Source organism: Schistocerca piceifrons, chromosome 1 (assembly GCF_021461385.2).
Source record: "Schistocerca piceifrons isolate TAMUIC-IGC-003096 chromosome 1, iqSchPice1.1, whole genome shotgun sequence".
NCBI lineage: Eukaryota > Metazoa > Arthropoda > Insecta > Orthoptera > Acrididae > Schistocerca > Schistocerca piceifrons.
The window spans coordinates 569414656-569435546 of record NC_060138.1 but is presented as its reverse complement, the minus strand read 5'-3'; the positions used below and the strand labels follow the sequence as shown (position 1 = coordinate 569435546).

Below are 20891 nucleotides of genomic sequence, written 5' to 3'. Positions count from 1 at the left end.
TCCCATCCCTTAAAACCTTACTCGGAACATACTTGTCTAGGGCATATTGAACGATGCCTTTGAATTTTTTCCATTTGTTCCCCACATCTTCGTCCTCATCAACGAACATTTGATGCTGACTGCTGAGAAATTTGAAATCAGTATCCTGTCAGCCTTGCTGAGAAAATATATCTTCCTACCTTTCTTATTCCTTGTAGGACCCGTCGTTATAGATGCTGTCACTGCCTTATGATCACTGATACCTTCCTCTCCGTTAACTGATTCGATAAGTTCAGATTTGTTTGTTGCCAGGAGGTCTAAGACGTTACCCTCACGCGTTGGTTCTCCAACTATCTGATCAAGGTAATTTTCGGACAGGACATCCAAAACAATGCAATACGAATCCCTGTCTCTGGCACCAGTTTTGATAGCATAACGCTCCCAATCTATACCTGACAAGTTGAAGTCACCCCCTATTACAACGGCATGATCAGGAAAATTACTAATGATATTCTGCAAGCTCTGACTGAAGCGCCCTAAAACCTCAGATCCTGACCCAAGTAGTCTATAAAAGCATCCGATCATCAGTTTTGACCGTTCTTTGATACTCAATTTCACCCAGATTAATTCACATTCGGAATCTGTGATAACCTCACTAAATTTTATCGAATTTTTTACTGCAATAAACACGCCGTCACCATTGGTGACTAACCGATCCTTACGATAAACGTTCCAGTCTGAACTTAGTATTTCGTTGTCACTGACGTCTGGCTTCAACCAGCTTTCTGTTCCCAATACTATCTGCGCATTATAACCTTCAATAAGCGATACTAATTGTGGGACCTTTCCTTGGATGCTCCTGCAGTTTACTAAAATCATATTAACCTTTTCTGTCTCTGATCTACGAGGACCGAGATTCTCTGCGGTCGCTGTAGCTGATTTAATAGGTAAATTGTCTTTGATCCCAAGGGAGGGGTCCTCTAACCTAAAAATGCCCCATGTGCACGCCACATGTACTCCGCTACACTAGTAGCCGTTTCCTGCGTGTAGTGCAAGCCTGACCTATAAAAGGGGACTCTAAAATTCTGCACCCGATAGCGGAGGTCGAGAAATTCGTATCCGATACCATCGCAGAGCCGTCTGAGCCTCTGATTTAGACCTTCCACTCTGCTCCAAACCAGAGGACCGCGATCAACCCTGGGTACGGTGCTACAAATAGACAGCTTAGCCTGCGCCCCGCGTGCGTTGCTAGTTGCCTTCACCAAATCAGTGAGCCGCCGAAAGGAGCCGAGTGTGGCCTCAGAACCCAAGCGGCAGGCATCATTCGTGCCGACATGTACCACAATATGCAGCCGGTTGCACACAGTGCGCTCAATAGCCGCCGGCAGGGCCTCCTCCACATCACGGAGGAGACCTCCCGACAAACATACCGAATGCACACTGGAATTCTTTCTCGCCTTGCCTGCTATCTCCAAGAGGGGCTCCATCACCCGCCTAACAGTGGAGCTCCCAATGACTAGCATACCCACCCTCTGTACTTGTCCGGACTGGACAGGAAAATCGACCGCTGGCCCAACAGGAGAGGCAGCCCGTGCTGGCTCAGAGTTATCATCAACACTTGGTACCACCTCGTACCTGTTGCTAAGACGTAGGGAGCAAGCCTTACAGCCTGCTCCCTCTTTCGCCTTCCGCCCAGTGAGACGCGAACCCACCACTGTCTGCCACCCGCTCTGGAGTGAGGACGGACCGGTGAGATGCGTATCGGAAGTCGCAGTAACGTCCGGGCCACCAGGGGATTCCAGTGACACCAAAGATGTCGCAGGGATCGTCACTGGCGCCCCGACGTCACCGCAACTCCGAGTATTAGCTAGACACTTCTCGACGGTAGCCAACGCAGCTTCCAGCTGTTTACGGACAGCAGCCAACTCTCCTTGCGTCCGCTCACAAGAAGCACAGTCCATAGCCTTATCGTACTCTGTATAAAATAGAAATAAGGGCTCAAATGGCCCTACTGGGTTTGAAAATATACCAAAGGAGAAGAAGGTAACACTAAAAGTTGGTGCGCACATTTCTCACTGAACTCTGAGAGCGAAAGCTATTAAACAGAAATAATTTTCACTACACGGAAAATTTACACTAGGAAGCCGCCCTACACAAGGATATTCTCAAGAATTACGCAAAAACCAGACCTAAGATTAATTTTCTAACCACTAATATATACAGTAAAATACACACGTACAGGTCACTTTTTTGCAGAAAACAAAAAACAAAGACTAAATTAATTTACAGTTTATAACAAAAGTGCTGCTGCTGCTTTGCTGCGCGTCCTCTCGACTCAGCGGCTGCCGCTACACTCTGTAGTTTCATGCGTTAATGTTAGTATTTGTATTTTTTTAAAAAAGAAAATCGAAATTATTGGTATCACAGCCATACAAAATTTTGATTACTGTAATGATTTCCTAAAAGTAGTTTAGTTTTGTGGAAGAAACGCAGTCGCACCGTTTTGTTTTTACCCCTCATTAAGTTTCATTTTTCTCCTCAGGGGTAATTAGCCCTTGTTTGGAATCACTGGCCTAGAAGAACGCTACAGGCAGCCAGTACAGGGACTTAGCTCCAACGTTCCATTCAAGACTCTTCTTCCACTTTCTTCAAGTGTAAGACATTTGCTTCCTACATTATCCTGCTGAATGCCTCTATTGTCTTACTATTTGATCTTCTCACATCTTTCTTGGTCATCACCGTCGGTCGAAGGTGTATTATTTTTTTAGGCATTCTATTTGCATTAATTCCTGCAACGCAATCTCTCCATAATCTTTCTATACTCCTTGATTTGTTCATTTATAGTTTTAAGTCCCAGTCTCTGTCAGCTGTTCTTCTAAAAAACCTCATTTCCGCAGCTTGTCGATTTCCAGCTCTTATTATCTAACTCTCACTGTCATTAATTATTGCCAGTGTTTTTTAAAACATTACTATGGTCTCGTCTTTTTATTCAGTGTTCCGTATCTGCCCCATTAATACAAGTAAATGTTTCAGTTTTTTCGATATGTTTCTTTAGATTCTGAAGGAGGTAGTATTTCCCAAGATGCTGAATTCATTTAGTCTCTCTATTTTCTGTTCGTTTATTACAACTGTTCTTGGAGCTGGGCCTCGAGCTTTACAAGACATGACCTCTGATTTTTGGACCCAATTATTAAGTTATCACCCTTGGCAATTATATTGAATTTATAAATGGCTTTTGAAGGGTTGGTTCAAAATGGTTCAAATGGCTCTGAGCACTATGGGACTCAACTGCTGTGGTCATCAGTCCCCTAGAACTTAGAACTACTTAAACCTAACTAATCTAAGGACATCACACACATCAATGCCCGAGGCAGGATTCGAACCTGCGACCGTAGCAGTCGCGCGGTTCCGGACTGCGCGCCTAGAACTGCGAGACCACCGCGGCCGGCTTTTGAAGGGTCTCCTCGCTCTCAACTATAGGAAGTTGGTCATGAGCAAAGAGTGTTGTCTTTACATATTACGATGCGTAAAGTTAGCGTAAAACTATTTCTTTTAGCCAGTGCCTCAGCATAACATCAACATGCATAGTAAGAAGTATCGGAGCTAAATTGCATCACTGCCGTCATCCTGCATTTGTTATTAATTTAACAGTCTTTTTCAACAATTGCAGTTTTGGTATGTTGTTTCATGGACTATTCTTAGTAAGTACTGCCTCTCCTGCTTAATATTTCCTACAACGTTCACCCGTCTACATTGTCAAACTGTCAAAAACATTTGCAATTAATAAATGGCAGATATATTTCTCTGTTAAAATCTACATGCTTTTCATTTATTTCTCTGATGACGTGTTGCGTAAACAGGACACGCCCTTCCCAAAGCGAGATATTTTCTAAACAAGGCGTTTTCTGAAGTTATTGAGAGGTATTGTGTTATTACTTCTGAAAATATTTTACATCCAGTGTTGAGTGAAAGTATGTCCCTAAAATTCTCACAGCGTTTCGTATTCTGACGTCTTAAATGCAGGAATTACTATGGCTAATTTCCAGCTCTTCTGAATTTATTTCGTTGTCAAGCATTTATTTACGATGAGAAGAAACCTAAAGTTCATAAGAAGACCCACTTATTCATTTTAGAGGGTGAGATCCGACTCCATCGACAATGTAGGAGATCTCGTTGTCTTCCTTGGCAGCTGAACTAATGTAAAGCTCTCGAGTTTCCAGCCAAATCCGTTCATAAAAATGTCGCGACTTTTCGATGATTTCACGCTCATCTTCTAGCGAAATATCGGGAAGACTTTTTAATACACTCCATTCTACAGGCAGAGAGGATTGTTAGAGTACTGAATCAGGGAGGGTTCAGTCCAACTCCAAGCGAACTGCTAGAGGGGCAGTGGTGTTCCCTATTGGGAATAAATGGGAGGGGATTACCATTCTGGCATATGCCTTCCAACCAAGTGAAATCTCCTGAAAACTAGGATCAGAACCAGGAGATGGCAACTATTTTAAATCTAACTGTGATACAATATGTGTCAGAAAAAGTGAAACGTGTTTGTGAAAAGTATTTATGAGTATACAATCTACTTGTTCGATGTGTGCACTGTGCCTTCGTGACGGTATGTTGGTGCTGTTTATATAGGCGATTCAGCGCTCTGGGCTGGCCCCTCCCCCTGTCACAGGAAGGGTATGAGTGAGGATGGGCGAGGAGTGGGAGGGAACGGGCTCGAGTTCCGGTGTAGTGAGTCAGCCATCACCTCGCGCGTTGTCATGCCTCTAGGCTGGGAGCGATCGCACTATATTATGGCCAATAACGAATCCCAAGCAGAGCTCATGTGATAGCCACCATCTTTGTTCACGAGGTGATCATGAGTCCTAATTTTGATGACTCCTTTCATTACGCCGTCCCAAAATCCACTCGCACTGCGCAGCACTCTTCCCCGTTCAAAATCAAACTTATGGATTTCTCTCAAGCTTTTGGCTTCCTACCCAAGACGAATATATCTGGCGAATTTCAAGCAGCGCTGTTGAACGCAGCATTGGGTTTGTCCGATGTATCGCAGCTCAAAGTCACATTGAATGCTGTAGACATCCGGCATGTGCATTCCCGGTGGATCCTTGGCGAGCGAACAAGATCTTTAATCTTTCGCGATAGTCGGAAGATGGTTTTAGCATCACATTTCTCGAAGATCCTTGTAATACTTCCTGTCGGTGGTCGCACATGAGGGAGAAACGATTATCGCTTGTCCTGGTCCTGTGTTATTTCGGAGCTGCGGTTATTAATCTGTGTGTCACTAGCCTTTCCTCTGGAAGACTTCCCTCAGGTGTCGCAGTTCGGTAGACAGGCTTTCTTGATCGGCTATGGCCCGATCCCTGAGGACAAGCAGTTCTCAAAACAGTCATGCCTTTGCCTGGGAGGTGGCAGCTGCATGCATGCAAGTCTGACTTGTCTGTTGCCAGTTTTCTGCATACAGAGGGACCTAACGTACCATTTTGCTTCTTCCGTATCTAAATATCAAGAAATTAGATGCAGTCGCATTTCTCTACTTCCATGGTGAATTGTATGTTCTCATCGATGATGTTGATGTGTTCAAGAAATTCACGGTATCTCTGCCAAGTGGCCACACAATGAAGGTATCATCCACGTGTAATACAGAAGTGTTCGGGTTTGAGCCGTGCGGTCTCTATACCACTTTCCTCAGAATGTTGCGTGAATAGATTGCTTATTTGATATGAGGAGAAACCCCATAGCCACACCATCCATTCGATAATTCACCAGAGGATCATATGAGTGACATTCATAGAAACGTTGACGAAATCATTCGGCTGGAAACCAGAGAGCATTATACCAGTTGTAATTTCAGAGTTTAGTCAGGAATATTTTCCAAGTGTGTTGGTACAACGGACTGATGATTCCACAGCAATTTAATTCTTTTAGTTTTTATGCTCATTTATCTATTACGCAGAAAATATCAGCACAGCAGTGCAAATGAAATATCGACGGTTTATGTTGTGTTTCTTGTTTGGAAACATATTTCTTCCCTTTACTTGAGATGCCAACGGCCTTGCCGCAGTGGTAACACCGGTTCCCGTCAGATCATCGAAGTTAAGCGCTGTCGGGCTGGGCTAGCACTTGGATGGGTGACCATCCGGTCTGCCGAGCACTGTTGGCAAGCGGGGTGCACTCAGCCCTTGTCAAGCAAACTGAGGAACTACCTGGTTGAGAAGTAGCGGCTCCGGTGTCGGAAACTAACATAGGGCCGGGAGAACGATGCGCTGACCACATACCCCTCCATATCCGCATCCAGTGACGTCTATGTGCTGAGTATGACACGGCGGCCGGTCAGTACCGTGTGAGTTAACGAGCATTTAGCTCTCATTTAAGTATATGGCCGAAAGAGCCAGCCTTCAGGAACTGTGAAACGAACCCTGTCGTCCAGGAGAGGCTCTCTGCATCGCGGTGTAGCTTGCTGTCCAGGTTTCGAGAGGGTGCGTTTCTGGATGAGGTATCGAATATATTGCTTCCCCCTACTTATACCTCCCGAGGAGATCACGAATGTAAAATTAGAGAGATTCGAGCGCGCACGGAGGCTTTCCGGCAGTCGTTCTTCCCGCGAACCATACGCGGCTGGAACAGGAAAGGGAGGTAATGAGAGTGGCACGTAAAGTGCCCTCCGCCACGCACCGTTGGGTCGCTAGCGGAGTATAAATGTAGATATAGATGTAGATGTAGACCGCGCGCAGATTCGCCACGAGATGGGGAAATTCACAGGCGTCTATTCCGCTGTAGTGTGCGAGTGAGTCAGACGAGAACCTACGTCATAGGGAAACCCAGTAGAAGGTGATTGTGGCCAGGAAGACGTAGCAGTGTTAAATGTGGTGGACCTAAGATCGGCCATAAAGCGGAAGATTTATGAAAATTATTTCATTCTGTAGTAGTGCAGGGAATGAAGCTACAGTAATTTTAATCTACCATACTTCATAAAATTTCATGGTGAACCCAATAAAACCTGAATATTGATCATGTCTATTGTACTTTAGGATTTACTGTTGAAGTGAAAGTAACAAGTTTGTAACAAAGACCTGAATGCTAAAATCTGAACGCTTTGGTCGATCTTAACGATCGACATTTCATATAGAAGCGCATCATTAAAATGACTAATGTTGTATATATCAACGCTGTAACTTTATTCGTTTAAAATATATAGTAAATTTAAACTATCAGTATTTTCAGTTAAGCATCAGATCATCATTTCCTCCACACAAAACACATTGAGCGATGACAGCGAGACACCTTATTGAATCATTAGGTAATAGAATATTTGTTGTAAAGTTTAGTGCATAATAGTTACTTTTGTTCTTTATTTATTTATCAGAAATCACATTGGTGCAAGGCTAATGGCCGTGGCATTCAAAGCTAAGAAGGAAATTGTATTGGTTTTATGTAAAAGAATTTAGCGTTTTTTATGTAATGGATATTATTATTACTTTATTTAGAGCGTGAAAGTGATCAAGCTTTGATTATTTAAATATGTTAAAATGTAAAATAGTGTAGAATAAGCTGTAGCTAATCACATGTACGACTTCAGGAAGGGAACTGCCCTAGTCAGTTCAACGAAGATGTTGAGCGCGCGGGAAACGCGCTTGGAGACGGGCAGAAGGCAGTTCTGGTTTAGGCATCGAAGAGTACAATTCTGGTCGAGACACCAACGGGGACAGTTCGGATGGAGACGCGAAAACGGACAGTTCGGCTGGAGACACCAAAGGGCACAGTTCGGATTGAGACGCGAAAGCCGACTGTCGGTGAAGTGAAACGACTTAGAAAATTTCGCGTTGTGTGGTATCGCGGGACTTAGTCTCTGAGCAGCCGCGCGCCTGGTGTGAACCCGTAACTTTTCGCGTAGATAACTTGTATTACGCGATGAGATTGTGATGATCGAACTGTGTCAAATGGATATGTGCTCGAATGTAATAGTAATTCTAAATGCGACCACTTTCGCCATTGGTTTTTTTTTCTGAATGAACATTATTCTAACCAAACTGCAATTGTGTGGCCTACATCATTTATGGGTCGTTAATTTAGTTCCCGGTATCATTATTACTGTTGTTACATGTTACATTAACTTCGTTTCATACAATTTCGCAAACTTGTCATCAGCCAGACAAGTTAACCAAAGGGTCATAAGTGTACAATTTAGGGCGTGTAATGCGACACGTGCGTTTCAACCCCTAGACGTGTTTGAGCTAAGACATTTCGACGAAGAGGAACCGCATGAGGGCTCAAACATCTTTGGGATGTTAGCTTGCAACCGTTGGGCCTTCATGGCCTGTTAGGGAGGAGCTTAATTCTTTTTTTATTTTTTATTTTTTTTTAAGTCTCTTGAGATACTTGCTGTTGCTCCAGCAGTGTTAGACGTACGTAAATAGCGACATAGACCGGTATGGATAGGTGCTCATGTGCACCATTCGTATGTGTTCACTGACTGCAATGGAAGAGCAGCACAACAAGACTGTCGAGCTTTTCCTGCAGCGACCGCAACCCCATCACAATATTTCGCATCACAGAGTTGTCGCTTTAGTTTGTGCTTTATGTTGAACGTTTTGGTGGCAACTTGTTATAGGCTTTTTCATTGTTGTGAAAACTATTTCCACAGAAGCAAAGGTAATTGTGGTAACAAATGAATAAAACATAATTACATCATTAAGAGACACCGTAGACAAGGGTCCGCTACACCAAAATACTCAAAGGAATATTCTTGAAGGACCTCCAAAATTGTGGCGATGAAGTTCGGGTTTAGCCTATACAATCAATACGTTAACAAAGGCTCTCAAAACCGCTTTTCCCGATATCACTCCAATACCGATTCCGGAAATGAGCGTTTGGCTGCTGGATTTCAGCTACCACAATCAGTATTCGTGCCATTCATGATGTTGTCGTGTTCCACTTGCTATTTAAAATGTTGTATAGTGCGGACTAAGTGATTTTATAAGGAGAAGAAGTAGTGTTCGACTGACCAGGAAGGTATATCATTCATCTAAAGGCTAACATATTTTATCTTTATTAAATAAGTGTATATGTCTCCTGAATTAGAGCTGATTGGCAGCAACCCTATTAACAGTATAACGGGCTACTTTCTAAACTGCTATACCCACTCTCTCTGTTAGTTGCAAAGGCTCTCGTGCAATAACAATGGCTGGTGACTATTTGTTAATTTTATGCTCAGAAAAATATCGTGGCTTCACTTAGAAGGAAGTTTCCTACCTATTCGAAGTCTACAAAAGTATGGAGTACGGTAATCTTCCACAGTTGATCGCTTTGTACTTTTTCCTACAACGCACGTGATGCAAGTGGGTGTAATAAAACAATTTCGAATGGTATATAACCTCTCCTCCTCCTCTTTACAACTTCACCGACATCCATAAGGAATCTTACAGAGTCTTCATTAAAACTGTTACGGAAGTACTGACATGCTCATTTCATTGTGTTGTGGAGCAACTGATCCACAGACAACATTCGAGTAAAACAAATGACGCTCGGAGAACTCATGTTGCACCGGATCGCAAAATCGATAGTGAGAAACTACGAGGGTTGGAAGTTTAATAGAGGCAACTATTTATTTACAGCTCGTACAAAATAGATACGTGTTTCAAAGTTTTACTAACCATCAAAGTGGTCACCAGCATTGTGTATAACCCGTTGCCAGCGATGTGGAAGTCGTAGGATACTCTTAGCAGTGCCAGGTGTGTTGACAGTTCGAGCGGCGCAGTCTATTGCCCGACCAATTTGTAGCGGTTCTGAAGCGAATTCCGTGAAGTGTTTCCTTCAGTTTATAAATCGGGTTGAACTTAAGAGGGCTTAAGTCGGGGGAGTGTAGTAGGTGGTATAGCACTTAGCAACCCCATCAGTCAAACAAATCAGTAACAGCTCACACTGTACGTGCTTGAGGATTGCCCTGCAAAATGATGTTCGGGTCCTGCAGAAAATGTCATCACTTCTGTCTCTATGCTGTTCATTTCTGGAACACAACCTACGACCAGCTTAGAGACAGAAGTGATGTCACTTTCTGCAGGACCTGACCATAATTTTGTAGGACAATGCTCAAGCGCGTACAGTGCAAGCTGTTACTGTTCCCTCTTCCGGAAATTGTTTTTCGTGTAAATGTGGTGATGAACTACCTCATGCAAGATGGGTACATCTACAATTTCATTACTTTTCCAACGTTTCAAAACAAGATGTTTTGTGAAGCGGGGTACGCAGAGCGACGATATATGATATTTCTTTAAGAGTGCAGTCAGACAGCATTATCGTATGATTTCATGGATTTAAATTTTGTGTGTAAGAGGGCACTTTATTGAGGGCTTATCAGAAGATACACATTAACATATATTCCAAATTAGAAGGAAGAACAGGAAGCTTACAAACTGTGTGTTTCCATGTACCTGACTGTTTCTATCTGTGTGTGTGTGTGTGTGTGAGAGAGAGAGAGAGAGAGAGAGAGAGAGTGAGTGTGCGTGTGTGTGTGTATTCTAGTTATGACTTCACTAAAGCTTTCTATTATGGTACCTGGTGTTCGGGGTGGATGCGCGTATGATTTAGGTCATAATGTTTGTATGGGGGATAGAGGAGTATTATTATTTATCTACTTGAAGTTTACTAACTTCAAAAAGGTTTGGCTGCTAATGCTTGTTTCATTGTTTAATATTTGTTTTTTTTGTTGCTTTTGGAATTTGGAAATTTTCTTGTATTGTTAAGAGAGGTCTTTTTCTTAATGCGTGTGATTATTTTACTGCCGTTTTTATTGAAATAAGGGGTGATTATTTTGTCGAAGGTGTTCTAAGACGTTGAATGCCTGGTGCCATATTTTTATGCTTTTTATGGTCTTTGTATCTTACTTCAAATGTGCTACTGTCTGTTCGAAGTACAAATCATCACAGTTGTTATGTTAAAGTTGGAAAATGCCAGATTTTTTTATGTATGTCAATGTGATCTTCTTTCTTCAAACATTTCTGTATGGAAGTATACTTCAGTTATTAATAAATGTCGCTACTGATCCCCCATGGTATACAAAACGGGCCAGATCGCTGTTGCAGAAGCAACGAAAACAGCATGCCTAATTTAAAAGAACGCAAAGTCCCCAATATTGGCAAAGTTTTGCAGAAGTTCGAAATACAGAGCGTACTTCAATGCCAGATGCTTTTAATAATATCCACAACGAACCTCTGTATCGGAATCTGGCAGAAAACCCAAAGAGATTCTGGTCACACATAAAGTACACCAGTTGCAAGACGCAGTCAATACCTTCACAGCGCCATAACAACGGCGAAGCCACTGATGACAATGCCACTACAGCAGAGTGATTAAACACGGTTTTCCGAAACTCCTTCACCAAAGAAGACGAAGTAAACATTCTTGAATGCCAGTCAAGAACAACTGCCAAGATGGGAAACATAGAAGTAGATATCCTCGGTGTAGCAAAGCAGCTTAAATCACTTAATAAAGGCAAGGCCTCCGGTCCAGATTATATACCAGTCATGTTCCTTTCAGAGTATGCTGATACAACAGCTCCATATTTAGCAATTATATACAACCACTTGCTCACAGGATGATCCGTACCTAAAGACGGGAAAATTGCTCGAGTCACACCAATACCCAAAAAGGGAAATAGGAATAATCCGCTGAATTACAGACCCATATCACTAACGTAGATTTGTAGAAGGGTTTTGGAAAATATACTGTGTTCGAACATTATGCATTACCTCGAAGAAAACGATTTATCGACACATAGTCAGCACGGATTCATAAAGTATCGTGCTTATGAAACACAACTAGCTCTTTATACTCAAGAAGTAATGAGTGCTATCGATAGGTGAGGTCAAATTGATTCCATATTTTTTATATTTCCAGAAGGCTTTCGACACCGTTCCTCGCAAGCGTCTTCTTACCAACTGCGTTCCTGTGGAATATCCTCAGTTGTGGGACTGGATTCGTGATTTCCTCAGAAGGGTCACAGTTCGTAGCAATAGACGTAATAGAAGTCATCGAGTAAAACAGAAATAATATCCGTCGTTCCCCAAGGAAGTGTTATAGGCCCTCTATTGTTCCTGATCTACATTAACAACATAGGAGACCATCTGAGTAGCCTTCTTAGATTGTTTGGAGATGATACTGTCAACTACCGTCTTGTAAAGTCATCAGATGATCAAAACGAGCTACAAAATGATTTAGATACGATATCTGTATGGCGCGAAAAGTGACAATTGACCCTGAATAAAGAAAAGTGTGAAGTTATTCACATGAGTACTAAAAGAAATCCGCTAGATTTCGATTACACGATAAGTCACACAAATCTGAAGGATGTAAATTCAACTAGATACTTAGGGATTACAATCACAAAGAACCTAAATTGGAACGATCACATAGATAATGTTGTGGGTAGAGCAAACCAAAGACTGCGATTCACTGGCAGAACACTCAAAAGGTGCAACAGGTCTACTGAAGAGTGTGCTTACACCAAGCTTGTTCGCCCTATTATGGAGTACTGCTGTGCGGTGTGGGATCCGCGTTAGGTGGGACTGGCGGATGGCATCGAAAAAGTTCAAAGAAGGGTAGCTCGTTTTGTATTATCGCCAATGACATGATACGTGAATTGGTCTGTCAATCATTAAAACAAAGGCGTTTTTCGTTGCGACGAGATCTTCTCTTGAAATTTCAATCACCAGTTTTCTCCTCTGATTGCGAAAACATTCTGTTGGCACTGACCTACATAGGGACAAATGATCATCATGATAAAATAAGAGAAATCAGGGCTCGCACAGAAAAATTTAAGTGCTCGTTTTTTCCCGCGCGCTGTTCGCATGTGGAACGGTAGAGAGACAGCTGAAAGGTGGTTCATTGAACCCTCTGCCAGGCACTTTATTGTGAATATCACAGTAATCACTTACATGTAGGTGCCTTGTTTTATTCCTTGTTTATTTAGGACGTTACCAACCCTGTCAATTTGTTTGCAAATGTCAGTTGGTACAGCCAGTCTATTGAACTTCTTCCTATTCTTCAATGCACATAAAATCACAAACATTTCAAACAAGCCGAGAAACCTAATGACGACTTGTTGACGATTCGAAGAGCGTTTACATACTGTAGAAAAACCGATTGTGGAAGCGGAAGTCTGGCGGCCAGAGCCGCATTTCCAGAATTGATACTGGAGTGTTTACAGCAAGGCGGACAGCACGCGCGAGCCGCGAATGGCCTGTAACAGCTTTGCTCGATTCTTCCCTAAGTCGTGACTACAGCGCGGCATTTCATTTAGTATTGCGGTGTGGAATTTTGGTCGGTACAAACCTTTTCAGTTCGGCAGAATCGTGGTGTTAGCGCTGTTTATACTTCATTATTTGTTTGTGTTATGAATTACGTTCACATGTCCAGTGACTATTTGGACTTTAAGGGGCAGTCTAGCGATCTGTCATCACAAGCTTTTAAAAATGAACTGGAATGATAGAACAGAGGGATGAGAACTCTCAATACCTATTATGCAGTCGCATACGCTACGGTTATTGCTATGAAACAATATTACAGTGCTATGCAGAAAGAATGTGAAGACTCAGTTGACAATGAAGGAGCAAGACATTCTACATCTACATCTACATCTACATTGATACTCCGCAAGCCACCCAACGGTGTGTGGCGGAGGGCACTTTACGTGCCACTGTCATTACCTCCCTTTCCTGTTCCAGTCGCGTATGGTTCGCGGGAAGAACGACTGTCTGAAAGCCTCCGTGCGCGCTCTAATCTCTCTAATTTTACATTCGTGATCTCCTCGGGAAGTATAAGTAGGGGGAAGCAATATATTCGATACCTCATCCAGAAACGCACCCTCTCGAAACCTGGCGAGCAAGCTACACCGCGATGCAGAGCGCCTCTCTCGCAGAGTCTGCCACTTGAGTTTATTAAACATCTCCGTAACGCTATCACGGTTACCAAATAACCCAGTGACGAAACGCGCCGCTCTTCTTTGGATCTTCTCTATCTCCTCCGTCAACCCGACCTGGTACGGATCCCACACTGATGAGCAATACTCAAGTATAGGTCGAACGAGTGTTTTGTAAGCCACCTCCTTTGTTGATGGACTACATTTTCTAAGCACTCTCCCAATGAATCTCAACCTGGTACCCGCTTTACCAACAATTAATTTTATATGATCATTCACTTCAAATCGTTCCGTACGCATACTCCCAGATATTTTACAGAAGTAACTGCTACCAGTGTTTGTTCCGCTATCATATAATCATACAATAAAGGATCCTTCTTTCTATGTATTCGCAATACATTACTTTTGTCTATGTTAAGGGTCAGTTGCCACTCCCTGCACCAAGTGCCTATCCGCTGCAGATCTTCCTGTATTTCGCTACAATTTTCTAATGCAGCAACTTCTCTGTATACTACAGCATCATCCGCGAAAAGCCGCATGGAACTTCCGACACTATCTACTAAGTCATTTATATATATTGTGAAAAGCAATGGTCCCATAACACTCCCCTGTGGCACGCCAGAGGTTACTTTAACGTCTGTAGACGTCTCTCCATTGATAACAACATGCTGTGTTCTGTTTGCTAAAAACTCTTCAATCCAGCCACACAGCTGGTCTGATATTCCGTAGGCTCTTACTTTGTTTATCAGGCGACAGTGCGGAACTGTATCGAACGCCTTCCGGAAGTCAAGAAAAATAGCATCTACTTGGGAGCCTGTATCTAATATTTTCTGGGTCTCGTGAACAAATAAGGCGAGTTGGGTCTCACACGATCGCTGTTTCCGGAATCCATGTTGATTCCTACATAGTAGATTCTGGGTTTCCAGAAATGACATGATACGCGAGCAAAAAACATGTTCTAAAATTCTACAAGAGATCGACGTAAGAGATATAGGTCTATAGTTCTGCGCATCTGCTCGACGACCCTTCTTGAAGACTGGGACTATCTGTGCTCTTTTCCAATCATTTGGAACCCTCCGTTCCTCTAGAGACTTGCGGTACACGGCTGTTAGAAGGGGGGCAAGTTCTTTCGCGTACTCTGTGTAGAATCGAATTGGTATCCCGTCAGGTCCAGTGGACTTTCCTCTATTGAGTGATTCCAGTTGCTTTTCTATTCCTTGGACACTTATTTCGATGTCAGCCATTTTTTCGTTTGTGCGAGGATTTAGAGAAGGAACTGCAGTGCGGTCTTCCTCTGTGAAACAGCTTTGGAAAAAGGTGTTTAGTATTTCAGCTTTACGCGTGTCATCCTCTGTTTCAATGCCATCATCATCCCGTAGTGTCTGGATATGCTGTTTCGAGCCACTTACTGATTTAACGTACGACCAGAACTTCCTAGGATTTTCTGTCAAGTCGGTACATAGAATTTTACTTTCGAATTCAATGAACGCTTCACGCATAGCCCTCCTTACGCTAACTTTGACATCGTTTAGCTTCTGTTTGTCTGAGAGGTTTTGGCTGCGTTTAAACTTGGAGTGGAGCTCTCTTTGCTTTCGCAGTAGTTTCCTAACATTGTTGTTGTACCACGGTGGGTTTTTCCCGTCCCTCACAGTTTTACTCGGCACGTACCTGTCTAAAACGCATTTTACGATTGCCTTGAACTTTTTCCACAAACACTCAACATTGTCAGTGTCGGAACAGAAATTTTCGTTTTGATCTGTTAGGTAGTCTGAAATCTGCCTTCTATTACTCTTGCTAAACAGATAAACCTTCCTCCCTTTTTTTATATCCCTATTAACTTCCATATTCAGGGATGCTGCAACGGCCTTATGATCATTGATTCCCTGTTCTGTACATACAGATTCGAAAAGTTCGGGTCTGTTTGTTATCAGTAGGTCCAATATGTTATCTCCACGAGTCGGTTCTCTGTTTAATTGCTCGAGGTAATTTTCGGATAGTGCACTCAGTATAATGTCACTCGATGCTCTGTCCCTACCACCCGTCCTATACATCTGAGTGTCCCAGTCTATATCTGGTAAATTGAAATCTCCACCTAAGACTATAACATGCTGAGAAAATTTATGTGAAATGTATTCCAAATTTTCTCTCAGTTGTTCTGCCACTAATGCTGCTGAGTCGGGAGGTCGGTAAAAGGAGCCAATTATTAACCTAGTTCGGTTGTTTAGTGTAACCTCCACCCATAATAATTCACAGGAACTATCCACTTCTACTTCACTACAGGATAAACTACTACTAACAGCGATGAACACTCCACCACCGGTTGCATGCAATCTATCCTTTCTAAACACCGTCTGTACCTTTGTAAAAATTTCGGGAGAATTTATCTCTGGCTTAAGCCAGCTTTCTGTACCTATAACGATTTCAGCTTCGGTGCTTTCTATCAGCGCTTGAAGTTCCGGTACTTTACCAACGCAACTTCGACAGTTGACAATTACAATACCGATTGCTGCTTGGTCCCCGCATGTCCTGACTTTGCCCCGCACCCGTTGAGGCTGTTGCCCTTTCTGTACTTGCCCAAGGCCATCTAACCTAAAAAACCGCCCAGCCCACGCCACACAACCCCTGCTACCCGTGTAGCCGCTTGTTGCGTGTAGTGGACTCCTGACCTATCCAGCGGAACCCGAAACCCCACCACCCTATGGCGCAAGTCGAGGAATCTGCAGCCCACACGGTCGCAGAACCGTCTCAGCCTCTGATTCAGAGTAGTTCTAAGCTCTAGGGGACACCGATAGACACACGGACTCATCGGTCAGTAATCAAAAAGCACTTTGCGCTAAATTTTCAGCTATGTAGAACTTAGTGTGTCTGAATGGTATCATTTCTAAAGTGACAGGCATTATTTCGTTGTCAGTTGCAACGGTTTTCGATGGAACCGAACAAAGAATATAGAGACTTTGTATATTACTGCAGTGTACGCTGGTTAAGTCAAGAGACTGTCTGGAACGATTTTTCGACTTAAACTCGTTATTGTTGAATTTGTGAAGGGAAAAGGGGGGAAGGAACGAAAATTAAAACATGCAGAATGGATTGCAGATGTCGCATTTTATGTGGACTTGACTGCACACTGCCCAGAGCAAGAGACTGCAAGGTGAGAAACAACTTCTTTTTGATTACGTGAGGATGCATTTAAAAAGAAAATTGCGTTCTAGAAGGAACACGTTCCGACAAACACCGCCGGCCGGTGTGGCCGAGCGGTTCTAGGCGCTACAGTGTGGAGCCACGCGGCCGCTACGGTCGCAGGTTCGAATCCTGCCTCGGGCATGGATGTGTGTGATGTTCTTAGGTTAGTTAGGTTTAAGTAGTTCTAAGCTCTAGGGGACTGATGACCTCAGAAGTTAAGTCCCATAGTGCTCAGAGCCATTTGAACCATTTTGAACAAACACCGTCCAATTCCATTAGCTCACATGCGTTTTAAAGAAAATGTGAGATCTGAAGAATTCATTGTGGCCTTCAAAAATTACAAGGACAGTTTCCTAGACGTTTTCAGGACACTGTCAATCTTGCATGTCTTTTCGAACTTTTCTCGAGATCGTTTTTTGTTTCAGTTGAAAGGATCACTGTGGCTGCAGAGGTATAACTGATTGCACTGCAAAGTAATTCCCGTTTTAATGACAAACCTTTTTACGTTGAAAGTGCCCAGGACGTCTACATTGCTTTCTTCAGATAGTGTTTCCACGTCTCCATAAGAAGGTTGCGGTAGTACCATAATATTTCGATCGACTTAATTGTATGAAAGATCTTTTTCCGATTATGAAACTGAATAATTTCAAATGACTAAGCACTATCGGACTTAACATCTGAGGTCATCAGTCCCCTAGACGTAGAACTACTTAAGCCTAGCTAACCTACGGACATCACACACATCCATGCCCGATGCAGGATTCGAACCTGCGACCGTGGTAGCAGCACGGTTCCGGACTGAAGCGCCTAGAACCGCTCGGCCACAGCGGCCGGCTAAACTGAATAAGTTAAGATTACGTGGCAACTAGGGTGGGAAAATCTATCAAACTGCCTACATATGTCCGTATGCGAGATAAAAATTATGTTATTATTCAGCGTGCCCGAAATAATTAAATAATATTGATATGTTGTCGAGAAATGTGAAAAATATGACCAAATAATATGCAGTGCGACTGCATTGCTATTTAAATGTGGCCCATTCACAGGTTCCACGTCTGCCCCCTCTAAGTGCTGAGACAGCGTGACCTGGCCTTGGGCGTTGTGTGCAGCGAGGGTGAGCACTATGGCATTCGCGTCAGGGCACGGCCTTCGAGCCGGAGTCTTGGCCACGTGTGGTTGACAGTAACCAACCAGAAGAGGAATTAGGATGTCGGTTTACAGCTAACCTGATTTCTGAGTCCGGTGTGAACAGGGGAATGCACGCGACAGCAGAGATCCAGGGAGAGCAGAGCGTAACTACTTTACCTGCAGGCCGAGGGGCATGCCGGAGCTGGGGTCCAGGCCTGCCGGACAGTGCGTGGCTGGCAGCCCCAGCGTGTTGAAGATGGCCAGGTAGGCGTTGTTGGGGAAGCGCACGAACTGCTCGAACAGCACATTGGCCGGGTGCGGGGCCGTCGGGTACAGCAGCACGCCGTCCTCGCCCAGCAGTTCCTGCAAACACGGCGACACACAACTTCATGGGTGTAATCTACTCAGGTTTTCAGTTGGACAAGTCTGGGAAGTGTACTGTGGGTACTGGGACTTGTTGGTGTTATAGAGAACAAATGAGCAGACCAACTGCCGAAAATAGTGCAGCAATGGTTCAAATGGCTCTGAGCACTATGGGACTCAATTGCTGAGGTCATAAGTCCCCTAGAACTTAGAACTACTTAAACCTAACTAACCTAAGGACAACACACACATCCATGCCCGAGGCAGGATTCGAACCTGCGACCGTAGCGGTCGCGCGGTTCCAGACTGTAGCGCCAGAACCGCTCGGCCACCAGCGGCCGGCAAAATAGTGCAGCACCTAGTGACTGTCATAGCATACCTGCCAGCCAAGAGAAATGGAATCGACCATGTTAGTGAACACAGATTGCAGCATCAGAGGCTCATGGTATTGGGCGGGCGATTGAGCAAAAAAGTCCGCATCACCTTTGGTTTCTCAACTCGGCGCTCGCGAGAAAAGAAATAGCTACAGTTAACAGACCAAGAGCAAGTCAATGAATTACACGAATAAATGAAGAAAAAGTACTATAATAATTTCCAGGTATTGTAATGTTGGTTTTATTTACATTTTGAGGTTACATTACTTGTTTATACTGTAAGTATACATGGCAAATTCATATAGTAGAACCAACCAAATAACTGTTATGCATTACATGAATAAAGTAAGACATGTCAATAATAAGGGACAAATGACAAAAATAATAGTTTATTAGACAATGTAGTCTTCTTAGCGCCGATGATACAAAATGAAACATTGCTTTGGATGGAGTCCCACATTGCATTTTACACAGAGAAATTTTGTGCGTGGGTGCCTTCTCCAAGCGGTCATTTCTCAGGGTTCCTATAAGGAACAGGTAAAGACATCATGTTCTGAAATTTATATCCAGTATTAAGGTATCCCTGGGCAGTGCAAATAAGTTAAGCTTCTATGTCAATGCAGTCAAAAGATACGGCCATATATGTCCTATAATTTGACGCGTGCCAACTGAGCTATCAAAACACACACAATAAATTTACATAAATATAAGCAGGGTGTCCATAATTTAAAAAGCAGTAGAAAGAGAACCACTGCTCAGAAGACGTCAAATTTGAACAGCATATCATTCACGCACGGGGGGTAACATCGAGCACCAAGAAAAAATTTAACGAAAATTTTGATTAATAGATGGCACTGTAAGCGTCAGAATATGCACACCAACAGACGGACTTGTTCGTCAGTTTGCTTCTGAGATGCCCGACATGACAGTCTCTATGAAGGATCACGTGCTGATGGTAAAGCTCTTTTACAAGAATGTTGACTGTGAGCCAGCAGCCCTACAGAAGTTCCGGATACTCAAGGGTACAAAAAAAGGCGCTGGTCCGACGTCTGCTAATGGTCTGGAGAAACTGATTACTACATTCGAAAACACAGCTTCATTTGAAGTGCAGTGTGGCAGAGGGAGGCAAGCAGTTGATCCGACATCTGTCTAAGATGTGGCCACAGCACTGCAGGTGGGGTCGAGAGTGGTGTGCAAACATGGAGTGCATGGGAGATTGCCCATATGTTGAACATACCTGTGAGCGTGGTTCATAATAATCCATATCCATATAGAATCACCCATGTTCAGAAGTTGCTCCTTGCTGAGCTACCTTTTGAATTTCTTACTTGCATGGAATTGGACAGTGGATGGCCATCGATCATTCTGTGGAAAGACGAAGCCCGCTGCCATCTCCAAGGACATCTCAATACGCAGAATTGTAGAAGATGGGCGGACCGCGCGCACATCACTCTGTACCACTTCATTCTGCAAAGGTGGCTGTGTGGTGCGGATTGGCAGCATCGTTTATCGTAGGGCAGTATTTTTTCTAGGACATGAGTCCTTGGGATCTCTTAGCCGTACCCTCTCTGGTAAACAGTATGAGAGTCTTTTGGCACCAACGTCGTTCCAAACCTTCAACAGCAATCGTCCTATATTGTGGCGGCAGAGGGTGCTCCTAGTGCAGTCATTCGAGGCGTAGCTCAGTGGGCGTGCTCCATTCATCCTGCATGACCACTATCGGCGTCTAGATGGAACTTGCAATTCCGTTGCAAGTTTCGCGACGCCCCTGGCGTGGTATCGATACGTGATACCACAATTTCCTTACAGCCTGACCGTACAGATCACTTGATCTTAATAGGTGTGACTTCTGGCTGTGCCGTTATCTGAAAGCTGTTGTTTTCAGTGCTGAATTTAAGGCATGCATTGCACAACACATACTGAACGGCAACCCCAATACACTCTGATCT

The 20891-nt window shown here is 43.5% G+C and overlaps 1 protein-coding gene and 1 pseudogene across 1 annotated transcript in view; one reads left to right on the top strand and one right to left on the bottom strand.

The window, feature by feature from the left end:
- Window positions 1-20891, bottom strand: part of LOC124751482 (fatty-acid amide hydrolase 2-A-like) — a 249336-nt gene that overhangs the window by 9805 nt on the left and 218640 nt on the right. The window contains exon 10 of the mRNA XM_047248989.1: window positions 18383-18568. Coding sequence (XP_047104945.1) covers window positions 18383-18568 — 186 coding nt within the window. The remainder of the gene's footprint in view (window positions 1-18382; window positions 18569-20891) is intronic.
- On the top strand, window positions 6028-6145 carry LOC124725812 (annotated as a pseudogene).